Source organism: Callithrix jacchus, chromosome 12 (genome assembly GCF_049354715.1).
Source record: "Callithrix jacchus isolate 240 chromosome 12, calJac240_pri, whole genome shotgun sequence".
Lineage (NCBI taxonomy): Eukaryota > Metazoa > Chordata > Mammalia > Primates > Cebidae > Callithrix > Callithrix jacchus.
The window spans coordinates 97383265-97398122 of NC_133513.1; the positions used below are offsets into that span (position 1 = coordinate 97383265).

General features: G+C 41.5%; 1 protein-coding gene across 1 annotated transcript in view; it reads left to right on the top strand.

The window, feature by feature from the left end:
• CFAP58 (cilia and flagella associated protein 58) overlaps positions 1 to 14858 on the top strand; it is a 122746-nt gene that overhangs the window by 35885 nt on the left and 72003 nt on the right. Inside the window, exon 9 of the mRNA XM_009010251.5 lies at positions 2344 to 2535. Coding sequence (XP_009008499.1) covers positions 2344 to 2535 — 192 coding nt within the window. The remainder of the gene's footprint in view (positions 1 to 2343; positions 2536 to 14858) is intronic.

Consider the following 14858-nt stretch of genomic DNA (forward strand, 5'->3'; position numbering starts at 1 on the left):
ATTTTATATGTACTAATAAACAACCAATAAGTTTTCTGCCATGATAAGACATGTAACACAACAATAATTTTACATTTATTTCTTGATTTGATTAATGTCAATTCTTCCTTTAGGGCAGAGTATTCTTTTGTATTTTTTTGTTTCCTGGCCTTAGTATTCTTAGTGCCTAGCGTAGCACCCGATTTTGCAGGTGTGCAATGAACTTTAATTAGTAATACATTCTTTCCCCATTGACTCAACTGAAATGCCACCTTCATCCAAACAATGAGTGACATGGTTTTGACAGGTAGCAACATGAATATATTTTGATTCTTTTAGTGTCATGTGGAAGTGGCATATTTTTTAATAGAACAAATGTTCAACCCAATATCTGAAAAAAAAGTTGACCTTTTCTTTTTTTTTTTGAGACGGAGTTTCGCTCTTGTTACCCATGCTGGAGTGCAATGGCGCGATCTCAGCTCACTGTAACCTCCGCCTCCTGGGTTCAGGCAATTCTCCTGCCTCAGCCTCCCGAGTAGCTGGGATTATAGGCACGTGCCACCATGCCCAGCTAATTTTTTGTATCTTTAGTAGAGACGGGGTTTCACCATTTCGACCAGGACGGTCTTGATCTCTTGACCTCGTGATCCACCCACCTTGGCCTCCCAAAGTGCTGGGATTACAGGCGTGAGCCACTGCGCCTAGCCAAAAGTTGACCTTTTCTGTTTTCCACATTGCCACCCACCCAACATTTAATGGGCATTTCACCTGTGTATCATCCAGCAGTTTTCAGACCTATCTGCAGTTCTGTGTTGGTTAGAGATTTGAGCAGGAACTCTAAAGCGCGTCATGGAACTCAAGGATACAGCTGAGCCTCAGGAGCCAGTTGGAAACTGGCCTGCATTCTTGGGATGAAAGCATCTCTCTCTGCCAGTTGACTTCCTGCTGAATTTTTGCACCATTCTTCTTTCAATGAAGACTGTCTCTCTCATTTTTACCATAGGAAAAAAATGGCTGTCACCAATAGCTCCCAAGGTTACACTTTCTACTGGGTTGCAAAAATCTAAAGGCTTTATTTCAAAAGTCCCAGGGAAGGGTGATTTGATCCATTCACTTGTGGCTAAAGAGGTGAACCCTTTGCATGAGCATGGCTGCCAGATTGTACTGCTACTCACTCTGTGTTTCAGGGGAACTTGGGCAGCCAACCCAAGATGTTTCCTTTTCAGCATCCGAAATCTCCAGTGCAGCTTAAAAAAAAAATTTAGGTGCCTGGGTCCTATCTCAGACCTGTTGAATCAGAAACTCGAGTTGGAACATGAGCATCTACATTAAAAAAAAATCTGGGTTAATTTTTTATTGTGGTTAAATACATACAACACAAAATTTACCATCAGTGACATTTAGTACATTCACAATGTTGGGCAATCATCAGCACAGTCTAGTTCCAGAACATACTCGTCACCCCCAGAAGAAACCCTGTACCTGTTGAGCAGCCACTGTCTGTTCCCCCTCCTCCCACCCTGGCAACTACGAATCTGCTTTCAGTTTTTATGGATTTGACTGTCCTATGTTTATATACATGGGATCATACACTCCGTGTACTCTAGTGTCTGGCATGTTTCATTCAGAACAGTGTTTTCAAAGTTCATTCATGTTGTAGTATGCATCAGTACTTAATTCCTTTTTATGGCTGGATGCTGTTCCACTGTATGTGTATACTATATTTTGCCTATCTGTTCATCAGTGGATGAACATTTGGGTTGTATCCATCTTTTGGCTTTTGTGAATCATTTACTATGCATACTCATGTACAGGTTTTTGCTCTCATTTCTTTTGAGTATATATCCAGGAGTGACATTGTTGGGTCATATGTTAATTCTAGCATCTTTATTTTTATTAAGCTGCTTTTTCTCTTCCTTTGTAATCAAGCCCGAGTTATATGATTAGGCTCAGTTGTTCTAACCTCACAAGATAAAGGCTAGAGCTACAGTGGAGGTTAAAGGCATGGACTCTGGGGTTAGCCAGCCATGGATTCAAATCTTTGCTCTGCCACTTCCCCATTGTATGAACTTGTGGGCAAGCAGCTTAACTCTTCAGTCCCAGTTTCCTACCTCTAAAATGGCGCAATATAGTGCCCATTTCTTAGGGACATTGTGGTTGCTTAGTGTATTTATGTGTGCACTTAAAGTGCCTTGTGCAAAATTAGCATAACAAGCTCTTAATAAGCTGTAGAGAATATGATTATTTTTATTCATCCCAAAGACAAGCTATCTAATTATGTTAGAGATGTGGCAGGGGGTAAGCTTAACCCCAAATCCTCCAAACATTATGAGTCTTATGACTGCTTTGTAACCTTATTTTTAGAACATGCTTAAGGCGGTCAATGCGACCCAGAAGCACATAGACTTGGTAAAGCTCCATGAACAAGCCAAGAGGAATCTGGAGGAAGAAATCCAGAGCTACAAGGAGGAGGCTCAGAAGCAGAGAAAGATCATCTTTCATCTAGAAAAGGAGCGTGACCGGTACATCAACCAAGCCAGTGACCTTACCCAAAAGGTAAGCCACTCCATGACGTGAGTGGAGCACAGGCACATTCCTTCCTCCACATTTCTGATAGTCACAAACTGTTGCAAAGATAATTTATTCAGATTTCTGCTTGTAATTTGTGTGAAGATTTGGGAGGAATGACGTGGACAAAATATAAGCTGTTTCTGAGCTGATCCTGGGCCACATTGTGAAAAGGGCAATGTTTATGCTTGGTGCTCTCTGATTTCTACTTTCCAGGGCCCTCTTCCAACTTCTGGGTTTTCCCTTTTCCCTGTTGCCCTGCTGTGAGCATCCCTGGGCCGACACCAGGGCTGCCAGCATCATCATCTCTCAACTCTCCAGTCTCTGCACCCACCCACCATCTGTCACTGAAACTTTTGTCTCCTTAGAGGAAGGATTCCAACTTATTGTTAGGAGAAAAGCATCTAATTAAGTGACCTCAGGTTAAGATGTGAGCGACTACTGCATCTGCTAGGTGTGTCATATATTCAAAGAGCATTTTTTAAATTCTGAAACTATTGTGAACTCCTGCAATCCCAGCACTTTGGAAGCTGAGGCAGGAGGACTGCTTGAGGCCGGGAGCTCATGAACAGCTTGGGCAACAGAGCGAGACCCTGTCTCTACTAAAAAATAAATAAATAAAAAGGAAAAAAAACTACTGTGAGCTGGCCACAATGGCTCACATCTGTAATCTCAGCACTCTGGGAGGCCAAGGGGGTGGATAGCTTGAGGCCAGGAGTTTGAGACTAGCCTGGACAACATGGCAAAGCCCTGTCTCTACAAAAAAATACAAAAATGAGTCGGGCATGGTGGTGCATTCCTATGGTCCCAACTACTTGGAGGGCTGAGGTGGGAGGAATGCTTGAGCCTGTAAGTGGAGGCTACAGTGAGCTGTGCTCCAGCACTGTGCTCCAGTCTGGGCTGCAGAGTGAGACCCTGTCTCAAAACAAAAAACAAAACCACTGGAGGGAGTCCATACACTGGGGAGCTGAGTTCTAGATGTCTGCTTCTTATAAACTACTTAGGAGAGAGAAGGCTAAAGGATATATATCTCCAAGAATGGCTTTGGAGACTTGGATTTCATTTTAGCCAGCTGTCTTAGTGCATTGCCTGCATTAAGCATGAGTGGTTAAAATAGTACTCTCTTTAATGCATTCATAGATGGCATAGAGGAGTGGTCTGGGAATGGCATGGGAGGCTGGGAAATGGAGAAAAGTTTTAGTTATGAGGCTGAGAAGAGAGTTTGGGAGAAAAGACTCATTTAATCACCTCTTTTCCCCCTAGCAAGATGTGATTGTTATGCAAGGTAAGCCCTCTCTTCCATCTCCTCAATGAAATTCAGGTTACATTCTGCAGTGCTTACCGATGCTCCTGCATGCTTACACTTTTTTTTTCTTTAGAGTGAAATCTCAAAGAAGGTGACAAGGGGACAGCCAATATTTGTATTACATAAATACAGAAAGTGGGAAAGAAGCTTTGCTGATAGGAAGTCAGCTTCTTCCCCCTTAGACTAAATCAGTGCTGGGAAGACGCTTTCAGAAGGGCTGCTGGAGGAGCACCAGTGCCTCAGCTTTGTCTAGCTCTGCAGGATAGTGATTCCCAAGGGATTCTCATGCCCATGGTTGGGAGCTATTGGAGCAGAGCATATTTCTTTTCTGACTTAACCATCTTAGGAGCGCCACTGATTAGTTTACTGCCTCTGAGGACATCATTGTTAGTTTAGACACTGGCATTCTCAAGCCTGGACTTGCACGTTAGCTTCTGTATTCATCAGTTTACACTGCACAAATAATCTTCAAACCTTAGTGGTTCACAGGAATAGAGATTCATGTTTTGCTCCCATAAATGGTCTTTGCAGGTCAGCTGCATCCCTGCTTTATGTCCTCTTCTTTCCAGGCTGACTCTGGTGGGATGGCCTGGCCTCTGGACAAAGGGAAAGGGTGAAATAGTGGAGCCTCAGGGTGCTTCCAAGCCTCTGCTGACAAGGGAAGGGCATAGATCCTACCCACTCATATTCCACTGGCTACACAAGTCACAGGGCTGTGCCGGACATCCTGGGCAGGAGTGTGGTCCTCCTTAGGGAGGGGCCCTGTAGGGTAAGGCAGCAAATATATTTGAACATATAATGTCACCTGTTGCAGCTCCAGTTTCTTCTTCCTGATAAGCAATTTCTCTCCGTTCCCAGCTGTCATCACACTACCATCAGAGCTAACTCTTAAAAATTCCAGCGTGGTTTTATTATTACTCTGGTTATAAACCTCCGTCACGTCTCCCTGGGGCAGGGCTTCTGAACACTTTTCACATCGCAGCACCTGTAAAAAATTACATGTTGATAAGGGTTGGCTCTGTGTCTCTACCCAAATTTCATCTTGAATAGTAATCCCTGCATGTCAAGGGAGGGAGGTAATTGGATCATGGAGTTTTCCCTAAGCTGTTCTTGTGATGTGAGTGAGTTCTCAGTTGAGCTTTTGGTTTTTTAACTGTTTGGAAGTTCCTTCTTCATTCTTCTCTTTCCTTCTGACTTGTGAACTTATAATCCACCATGATTGTAAGTTTCCTGAGGCTTCCCCAGCCATATGGAACTGGGAGTCAATTAAATCTTTTTCCTTTATGAATTACCCAGTCACAGGGAAGTTCTTTACAGCACTATGAAAATGGACTAATACATATGTCAGTGGTACATGTGAATAAGGAGATGAAGCTGTTTGGGGATGGAGGGGACCAATCCAAGGATGCTAGCTGCCCAAGTCCCACCTGGCCATCCTGTGGGTAGAGTGAAATCAGTATTTTAGCACACACCTGAAACCCATGCAAGGCACAGCAGTTGGGATATTCTGCCCTAATGTGATAGAGTCCAAGCTCTTTGTTCTCTGTGGAAAGTTCTTTCCTTTTTCTGCATGGCACATTCCTATTCACTCTTCAAGACCTAACTGAAATGCTCAGGTCAAGCCTCCTCTGGTTTATTATGGGCAGAGCTTGTCACTTCCTACTTTATGGATTTTTTTTTTTTTTTTTTTTGAGGAAGGCAGGAAGGGAGGGAAGGAGAATGGTAGGGAGGAAGGAAGAGATGAAGGAAGGAAGGAAGGGAAGAAGGGGGGAGGGAGGGAGGGAGGGAAGGGAAGGGAAGGAAGGAAATCAAGCAATGAGAGAGACATTGCTGACCTGGATCTAGAGGTTTACAAGTTGATTTCTTTTTTTGAGAGAAGGAAAGAAAAAAAAATAAGTAAAGGAGAGGAAGAAAGAGGAAGAGAAAGAGGGAGAGTAAACTGAAATATTGCTTTATTCTGAAAGAAATTGGTATTAATAATGGCCAATCAATGTTTTATTTAAACTTATGAGTAGGTATGATGTGGTATTGACAAGAATGTATATTTTGTGTATTTGAAGTGGGGAGCTCTATAAATATTTATTAAGTTTACTTGTTCCGGGTCTGAGTTCGAGTCCTTGATATCCTTATTAATTTTCTGTCTCATTGAGTCTTTATGTATCTGGATGTTAGGATCGTTAGCTCTTGTTGCATTGATCCTTTTACCACTGTATCTTTGTTGCTTTAAAATCTATTTTATCCGATACGAGATTTGCAACTCCTGCTTTTTATTTATTTATTATTTATTTTTGCTCTCCATTTGGTTGGTAAATCTTTCTCCATCCCTTTGTTTTAAGTCTTTGTGTATCCTTGCATGTGAAACAGGTCTGGATGTAACATGCCGTTGGGTTTTGGCTGTGTCTTTTGATTGGGGGATTTAGTCAATTTAAATTTAGGGTTACTGTCATTTGGTGTTAACTAGCTGTTTTATCCATTTGTTGGTGTAAATTCTTCTTTATGTTGGTGCTCTTTACTTTTTGGTGTATTTTTAGAAAGGCTAATACTGGTTGTTTCTTTCTGTGTGTAATGCTTCTTTCAGAAGCTCTTGTAAAGCAGGCCTGGTGGTAATAAAATCTCTGAGTTCTTGCTTGTTCATAAAAGATTTTATTTTTCCTTCAGTTGTGAAGTTTAGTTTGGCTGGATATGAAATTCTGGGCTGAAGGTTCTGTTCTTTGAGGATGTTGAATATTGGCCCCCACTCTCTTCTGGCTTGTAGAGTTTCTGCTGAGAGATCTGCTGTAAGTCTGATAGGCTTGCCTTTGTGGGTAACCTGACCTTTCTCTCTGACTGCCCTTAGTATTTTCTCCTTCGTTTCAACCCTGGTGAATCTAACGATTATGTGCCTTGGGGTTGTTCTTCTTGAGGAATATCTTTGTGGTGTTCTCTGTATTACCTGGGGTTGAATGTTGACCTGCTTTGCTAGTTTAGGAAAATTTTCCTGAATAATATCCTGAAGGGTATTTTCCAGCTTGAATTCGTTCTCTCTGTCGCATTCAGGTACACCTATCAAACGTAAATTTGGTCTTTTCACATAGTCCCACATTTCTTGGAGACTTTGCTCATTCCTTTTTATCCTTTTTTCTCTAATCTTTTCTTCATGTTTTATTTCATTAAGTTGGACTTTGACCTCTGATATCCCTTCTTCTGCTTGAACAATTCGAGTGTTTAAACCTGTGCATACTTCTCGGAGTTCCTGTATTGTATTCTTCAGTTCCATTAATTCACTCATACTCCTCTGTAAGTTGTCTATTCTCAATAGGATTTCATCAAACCTTTTTTTTAAAGTTCCTAGTTTCTTTATGTTGGGCTACAACATGTTCTTTTAACTCACCGAAGTTTGTTATTATCCATTCCTTGAAGAGTACTTCTGTCATTGGGATGTGCTTGTTCTCTATCAAGCCTTGTTCCATTGTTGATGTGGAACTGTGATCATCTTTAGAGGGAGAGGCGTTCTGACTTTGAGTATTCTCGGCTTTTTTATGCTGGTTTCTTCCCGTCATTGTAAATTTATCCTCCTGTCATCTTTGAATTTACCAACTTTCAGATTAGGTCTCTTGAGTGGGCGTCCAGGTTGTTAGTTCCCGGGGCCAGAGCAGCGGCGTTAAAACTGATGGTGCTTTTCTTCCCAGGATTCTCCTGTCGGGCTTCCTTCTTGTATCCATAGTAGGTGACTCTGCCTTCGTGGGGCTCCAAACCTCGGTCAGAAAGGTAACCGGTCCCGTTTACTCTGCGCCAAGCGCTGCCGCGCCGAGGTGCTGTCACAGCCGCTGCGCGGGGCTCTGGTGTGGTGCTGGGGGCCTGTGCAGGTCCTCCAAACTTGTTTACTCTGCTCTGAGAGCTGCCGCGCCGAGGTGCCGGTGGAACCGCTGCTCCGGCCATGAGAGTCGCGCTGGCGACCCGTGTGTTTCCTCCACTGGGGATCTTCTGCTCCGTGAGCGACCAGAATTTGTCTGAAAGTGTGGCGTCCTCTAGTTCTCTGCGCCTTCACTGAGAGCTGCAATCCTGAGATGTTAGCGATCGGCCATCTTGGATTGTTCTATGGATTTGTTAATTTCTCTGGAATGATGATTATCAATCTATAGTGTAATTATTTATTCGCATATTTGTTTTATCTAATTAATAGTGAACTCTTAGGGGCAAGGACTTTATTTCATTCATTTCTTTACTTCTAGCATCCTGGCACATGAGAGACCCCAAAAAAGTATTTGTTAAACAAATGGATAGATGATACAGGGTAAAAAGAATGGTGCCACCGATTTTAATATAGGATAGTATATTTTTCTTGGCTTCCTTGTAAAAGAGAGATTCAGATACCAAGTTTTGCTGTTAACTGTTTTTCACAAGTTCTGATATTTAACTGCACATTATATCTCACCTAAATAACGTAAATACAAGTTCTTAAAATATTACTTATCACCTACAATTTTTCTGTGTCTTGCTTAACCTCAACAGCATATATCAGTTGCTACAGCAACTTGTGCCATCTCGGGACTTCTTAAGGATATGTATGTCTCTTTGTCCACTCCTCATATTTCTTTCTTACTGCCCAACACACACACACACACACACACACACACACACACACCCTCATTCTCGCAAACAAAAGGCTCCCTTATGTGCCTTCTATTTATGGGGCATTGAGAAATAATACCAGAGGCTGGGGAAGATGTCATGAAACTGACATTTTCATCGACTTCTAAAGTGAGTATACATTGTTCCAGGGAAAATTTAAGGAAAAACCGAATCTAAGGAAAAGTAAGAAATGGAGAGATTTGTATAAAAGAATATTTTTCAAAACATAATTTATAATAACAAGAACTAGGAATCAGCCCCCAAAAGGTTAAATAAATCATGTTACATTTATTCAACCTAGTATTATGTAGCTGTTAAAACCATGTGTTTGCAAATTATTTTTAAAGATAGGAACATGTTTATAATATGAGTCCGAGAAAGACAATGTAAAATTATTTGTAGAATTTGTCTCCAGTTTTGTCTGTGCGCATACAAAAAGGATTGGCAGCATACCTAATTTGGCCCCTCCAATATCACTGAAGAATATTAGAAGTTGGAGGTGGATTGGGACTCAGCATTGTGGGGGGCACGTCTGCCAGGAACTCTTGTCCAGCAAGAGGGTTCCAACCTGGATAGGGGGGTGCACGGAAGACAAAGATGATAGGCAGCCGGGGTCTGGAGGGTTGAGAAGTCAATGCTTCACCAACAACTTTGTTTTGCTTGGCTCAGTTTATATACATTTCTTGAAACTTTGCTTAAGTCAGTTCAATACATTGTTCCATGAGATAAAAGGGAACAGAAAGTTTATACTGTGGAAAAACAAGTTACAACATAAATCAGATGGTTACAGTAGAAAGATCAGATACACAACGGAGCCAAGCAGGTGATTCTTGTTATATATTCAATAAAAAGTCAGATCCATCATCTCGCTACAGAGAAGGTTCTCTTAATCTATGACAGTCAATCTCTACTGTCTTGACAGGACAAAGAAGAATATGCTTGTAAAAGGGAACATACTGCAACACATGACTGCTAACCACTGGGGCACAGTGCACCTCAAAACTGCATGGCCATCTAGTGATTGTCTGCAGTAGTTTATCTTTAACCTAAAGCCTTTTTTAGTTACTGCTTTCCTTAGCCCGACTTCCTCCAACTGGAGACTCTGTGTCTGGGCTCAAACTCACCGCATGGTGAGACCCAATTTACTAGGGGTCTCACACGGGAGCGTTTCCCACACAGCGTGTCACTGTGTTTCCGGCTGTAGATCTGAAAGTGGATCTGCCACCACCCTAGGGTACTAAAAGCTGGGCAAATGTAAATCCCTTCACCTTAGTGGCATTGTTCTTAGGTTGCAGTAAATTCTGTCTTACTCATGAATGGATAAAGAAAAAGAAGCTTAATGAAACCTATGGGAAAACATGGCTGAGAATCAAAGAAAGAGAATGGCTTCTAGGAGCCCCAGGGTAAAGGTCTGGCTCTTAAAATTCTTCTATGGCAAGATCTTTAGGTTGGACCCTTTGGAATTGTCTTTTTTTTTTTTTTTTGTAAATTAAAACAATTGACTATCAGTGATTTCATAAGGTTCTTAACCTAATAGAATAAAATGCAGATAAAATGTTTGGCTTCCTTCAAAGAGTATAAATACGTAAAACCTGGTGCCAAGTTTCCCCTAATGGGAGGAACAGTCTTCATTTAGCAAAATACGTGGATACTTGCCTTGGTTTGAAAGGTCCCATGAACCAGAGTGAAACACAGTAATGTGGGAAAAGTAACAGGAAGTAGGAAAGGAGGAGTGGGTGGTGAACAGGAAATGGGGAGGAGATGGGGAAGAATGGGAGAGGAGGACAGACAATGTCAGCATCAAGGCAGTAGGCTGGGTTCTGCTGGAAGTGAGGAGTTCCCAGAGATAAGAATGATGAAGGAATTGCTGAGAATGGTGATGTCCAATATTTGATTTTAAGTTCCTCACTGTGCTCTGTTCTTCAAACCTCCTGTGACAAATCTGTTACATCAACCCTGCCATTGTGATTGCACTTTGGGGGCGCAGGCATGGAGTGATGAGGGTGTGAGATGACACATCCCAGAAAAAGGACAGTATGTGCAAGAGACAAGATGTACCCAAGAATCTAGAATGCTATGGCAACAGCAAACCAGAGCCACAGCAAGTAGAAGAAATAGAATTCCTCCAAGAATTCTTGGAGATATTAGAGGATTTTGGGGCTTCCCAGCACACAGAATATGGAAAGTCTAGACTTGTTGTTTTCAAGCACAAGGTGACCCCAGTAGGGTACAGGACTGTCACCTGAGTTAGCAATCCAACATGGTATTACCTCTAGGAAAAAGCAAAGATGAAATAAAAAGGAACAGTTGGACAGAATAAGGATCAATTTTATAAAAACTAAAAACAAAATAAAGGCAGATTTAAAATCCACACCAAAGTTAGTAAAGAATAGAATTGATGTTGTGGAAACTGGAATCAGGCGAGGTGTGGTGGCTCATGCCTGTAATCTTAGCACTTTGGGAGGCTGAGGCAGGAGGATCCCTTGAGGCCAGGAGTTCAAGACCAGCCTGGGTAACATGGGAGACCTGGTCTCTACAAAAATAAAAACAGATAATTTCTCACAGGAGTTGGTGGTGTGCTCCTCTAGTCCTAGCTACTTGTGAGGCAGAGGCAGGAGGATCTCTTGAGCGCAGAAGTTTGAGGCTGAGTGAGCTATGATCATGCCACTGTACTCCAGCCTGGACAACAGAGTGAGACCCTGTCTCTTAAAAAATGAAAGAAAGAAAAAAGAAAATATGATTAGTGGAGTGCAAATTTGAAGATTTCTCTTAGAATGCAGATAAAAAACCCTCTAGGTAATGATCATAGAGAAGATAAGAGAGAAGACAGAGAATAGAGACCAGCCTACAGAGAGTTGGTTTCTAATGATGGAACTGAACCCCCAGTCAAGGATGTAGAGGGAAAATATTTTCTGGAGATGAAGAAAGAGCTGTATAGGCTAACCATGTTCCAGGCAAAATCAGCGACAGGAGACACTCCATAGACTTGCCCTAGAGGAAAGTCCTTTTGTGAGTGTGTTTCATCTACAATAATGAAAAAAAGTTCTCTGTGAGAATTTAGGGAAGAAGAAAAAGCAGATACATAGTTTCCCTTTTTTGTTTTAACAGGAAAATAAGTGGAAGGAACCATATTAACATATTAATAGTGGTTATCTTCAGGTGATAAGGATACAAATTGTTTTAATTTGCCCCCTCCCCCTCTTTATATATATATATATATATATATTTTTTTTTTTACTTTTCACCATTTTATTATTTGAACTGAGGCACACAAAAGTCACACATGTCACTGTTGGTTGATAGGTCTCTTAAATCCCTTTAATCTATGGGCTTCTGCTCCACCTAGCTCCTTTTTTTCCTTCAGCAATATTTTGTTGAAGGAATCAGTCACTTGTGCCAGAGTCTCTCATCATCTGGTTTTGCTGATTGCATCCGCTGTGGGCATTTAGCAAGCTCCTATGTCCCCTGTTTGCTTTAAGTTGGTTGAGCAGTGAGACCCAGAGCTGTGATCACATTCAGGCTCAGCTGATTTTTGTTCTGGCAGATCTGCCTGTGGGCAGGCTTGAGGTGCTGTGTACTTTCAGCAAGAGACGTCTGGCAACTGGCCACATCTCTGTGCCACTGTCAGTCACTGAGAACATGCCTGGACCCAGTGGCCAGCAGCATGCTCATTCCTTCCCTCCTTTCTTTCTTTCTTTCTTTTTTTAATTGCATTTTAGGTTTTGGGGTACATGTGAAGAACATGCAAGATAGCATAGGTACACACATGGCAGTGTGAGTTGCTGCCTTCCTCCCCTTCACCTACATCTGGCATTTCTCCCCATGCTATCTCTCCCCAACTCCCCCCTCCTGCTGTCCCTCCCCTATTCTCCCCAATAGACCTCAGTGTGTAGTGCTCCCCTCCCTGTGTCCATGTGTTCTCATTGTTCATCACCCGCCTATGAGTGAGAACATGCAGTATTTCACTTTCTGTTGTTGTGTCAGTTTGCTGAGAATGATCTCCAGTTTCATCCATGTCCCTATAAAGGACATGAACTCATCGTTTTTGATTGCTGCATAATATTCCATGGTGTAAATGTGCCACATTTCCCCTGTCCAGTCTATCATCGATGGGCATTTGGGTTGGTTCCAGGTCTTTGCTATTGTAAACAGTGCTGCAATGAACATTCGTGTGCATGTGTCCTTATAATGGAACGATTTATAGTCCTTTGGATATATACCCAGTAATGGGATTGCTGGGTCAAATGGAATTTCTATTTCTAGGTCCTTGAGGAATCACCACACTGTCTTCCACAATGGTTGAACTAATTTACACTCCCACCAGCAGTGTAAAAGTGTTCCTATTTCTCCACATCCTCTCCAGCATCTGCTGTCTCCAGATTTTTTAATGATCACCATTCTAACTGGCGTGAGATGGTATCTCAATGGGGTTTTGATTTGCATTTCTCTAATGACCAGTAATGATGAGCAGTTTTTCATATGTTTGTTGGCCTCTTGTATGTCTTCTTTTGTGAAATGTCTGTTCATATCCTTTGCCCATTTTTGAATGGGCTTGTTTGTTTTTTTCTTGTAAATCTGTTTTAGTTCTTTGTAAATTCTGGATATCAGCCCTTTGTCAGATGGGTAAACTGCACAATTTTTTCCCATTCTGTTGGTTGCCGATTCACTCTAATGACTGTTTCTTTTGCTGTGCAGAAGCTGTGGAGTTTGATTAGGTTCCATTTTGTCTATTTTGGCTTTTGTTGCCAATGCTTTTGGTGTTTTGTTCATGAAGTCCTTGCCTATTCCTATGTCCTGAATGGTTTTGCCTTGATTTTCTTCTAGAGTTTTAATGGTGTTGGGTCTTATGTTTAAGTCTTTAATCCATCTGGAGTTCATTTTAGTGTAAGGTGTCAGGAAGGGGTCCAGTTTCTGCTTTCTGCACATGGCTAGCCGGTTTTTCCAACACCATTTATTAAACAGGGAATTCTTTCCCCATTTCTTGTTTTTGTCAGGTTTATCAAAGATTGTATGCTTGTAGATATGTTGTGTTGCCTCGGATGCCTTTGTTCTGTTCCATTGGTCTATCTCTGTTTTGGTACCAGGACCATGCTGTTTTGATTACTGTAGCATTGTAGTATAGTTTGAAGTCCAGTAGTGTGATGCCTCCTGCTGTGTTCTTTTTACATAGAATTGATTTGGCTATGTGGGCTCTCTTTTGGTTCCATATGAAGTTTAAGGTGGTTTTTTCCAGTTCTGTGAAGAAGGCCATTGGTAGCTTGATGGGGATAGCGTTGAACCTGTAAATTACTTTGGGCAGTATGGCCATTTTCACAATATTGATTCTTCCTAACCATGAACATGGAATGTTTCTCCATCTGTTTGTGTCCTCTCTTATTTCATTGAGCAGTGGTTTGTAGTTCTCCTTGAAGAGGTCCTTTACGTTCCTTGTTAGTTGTATTCCTAGGTATTTTATTCTCTTTGTAGCAATTGTGAATGGCAGTTCTTTCTTGATTTGGCTCTCTTTAAGTCTGTTATTGGTGTATAGGAATGCTTGTGATTTTTGCACATTGATTTTGTATCCTGAGACTTTGCTGAAGTTGCTTATCAGTTTCAGGAGTTTTTGAGCTGAGACGATGGGGTCTTCTAGATATACTATCATGTCAGCTGCAAATAGAGACAATTTGGCTTCCTCCTTTCCTATTTGAATACCCTTTATTTCTTTTTCTTGCCTGATTGCTCTGGCTAGAACTTCCAGTACTATATTGAATAGGAGTGGTGAGAGAGGGCATCCTTGTCTAGTGCCAGATTTCAAAGGGAATGCTTCCAGTTTTTGTCCACTCAGTATGATATTGGCTTTTGGTTTGTCATAAATAGCTTTTATTATTTTGAGATATGTTCCATCAATACCGAGTTTATTGAGGGTTTTTAACATAAAGGGCTGTTGAATTTTGTCAAAGGCCTTCTTTGCATCAACTGAGATAATCATGTGGTTTTTGTTTTTGGTTTGGTTTATGTGGTGAATTATGTTTATAGACTGGCATATAAACCATATTGAACCAGCCTTGCATCCCCGGGATGAATCCTACTTGATCATGGTGGATAAGCTTTTTGATGTGCTGTTGCAATCGGCTTGCCAGTATTTTATTGAAGATTTTTGCATCTATGTTCATCATGGATATTGGCCTGAAGTTTTTTTTTCTTGTTGAGTCTCTGCCGGGTTTTGGTATCAGGATGATGTTGGTCTCATAAAATGATTTGGGAAGGATTCCCTCTTTTTGGATTGTTTGGAATAGTTTCAGAAGGAATGGTACCAGCTCCTCCTTGTGTGTCTGGTAGAATTTGCTGTGAACCCATCTGGACCTGGGCTTTTTTTGTGTGGTAGGCTGTTAATTGCTGCCTCAACTTCAGCAAT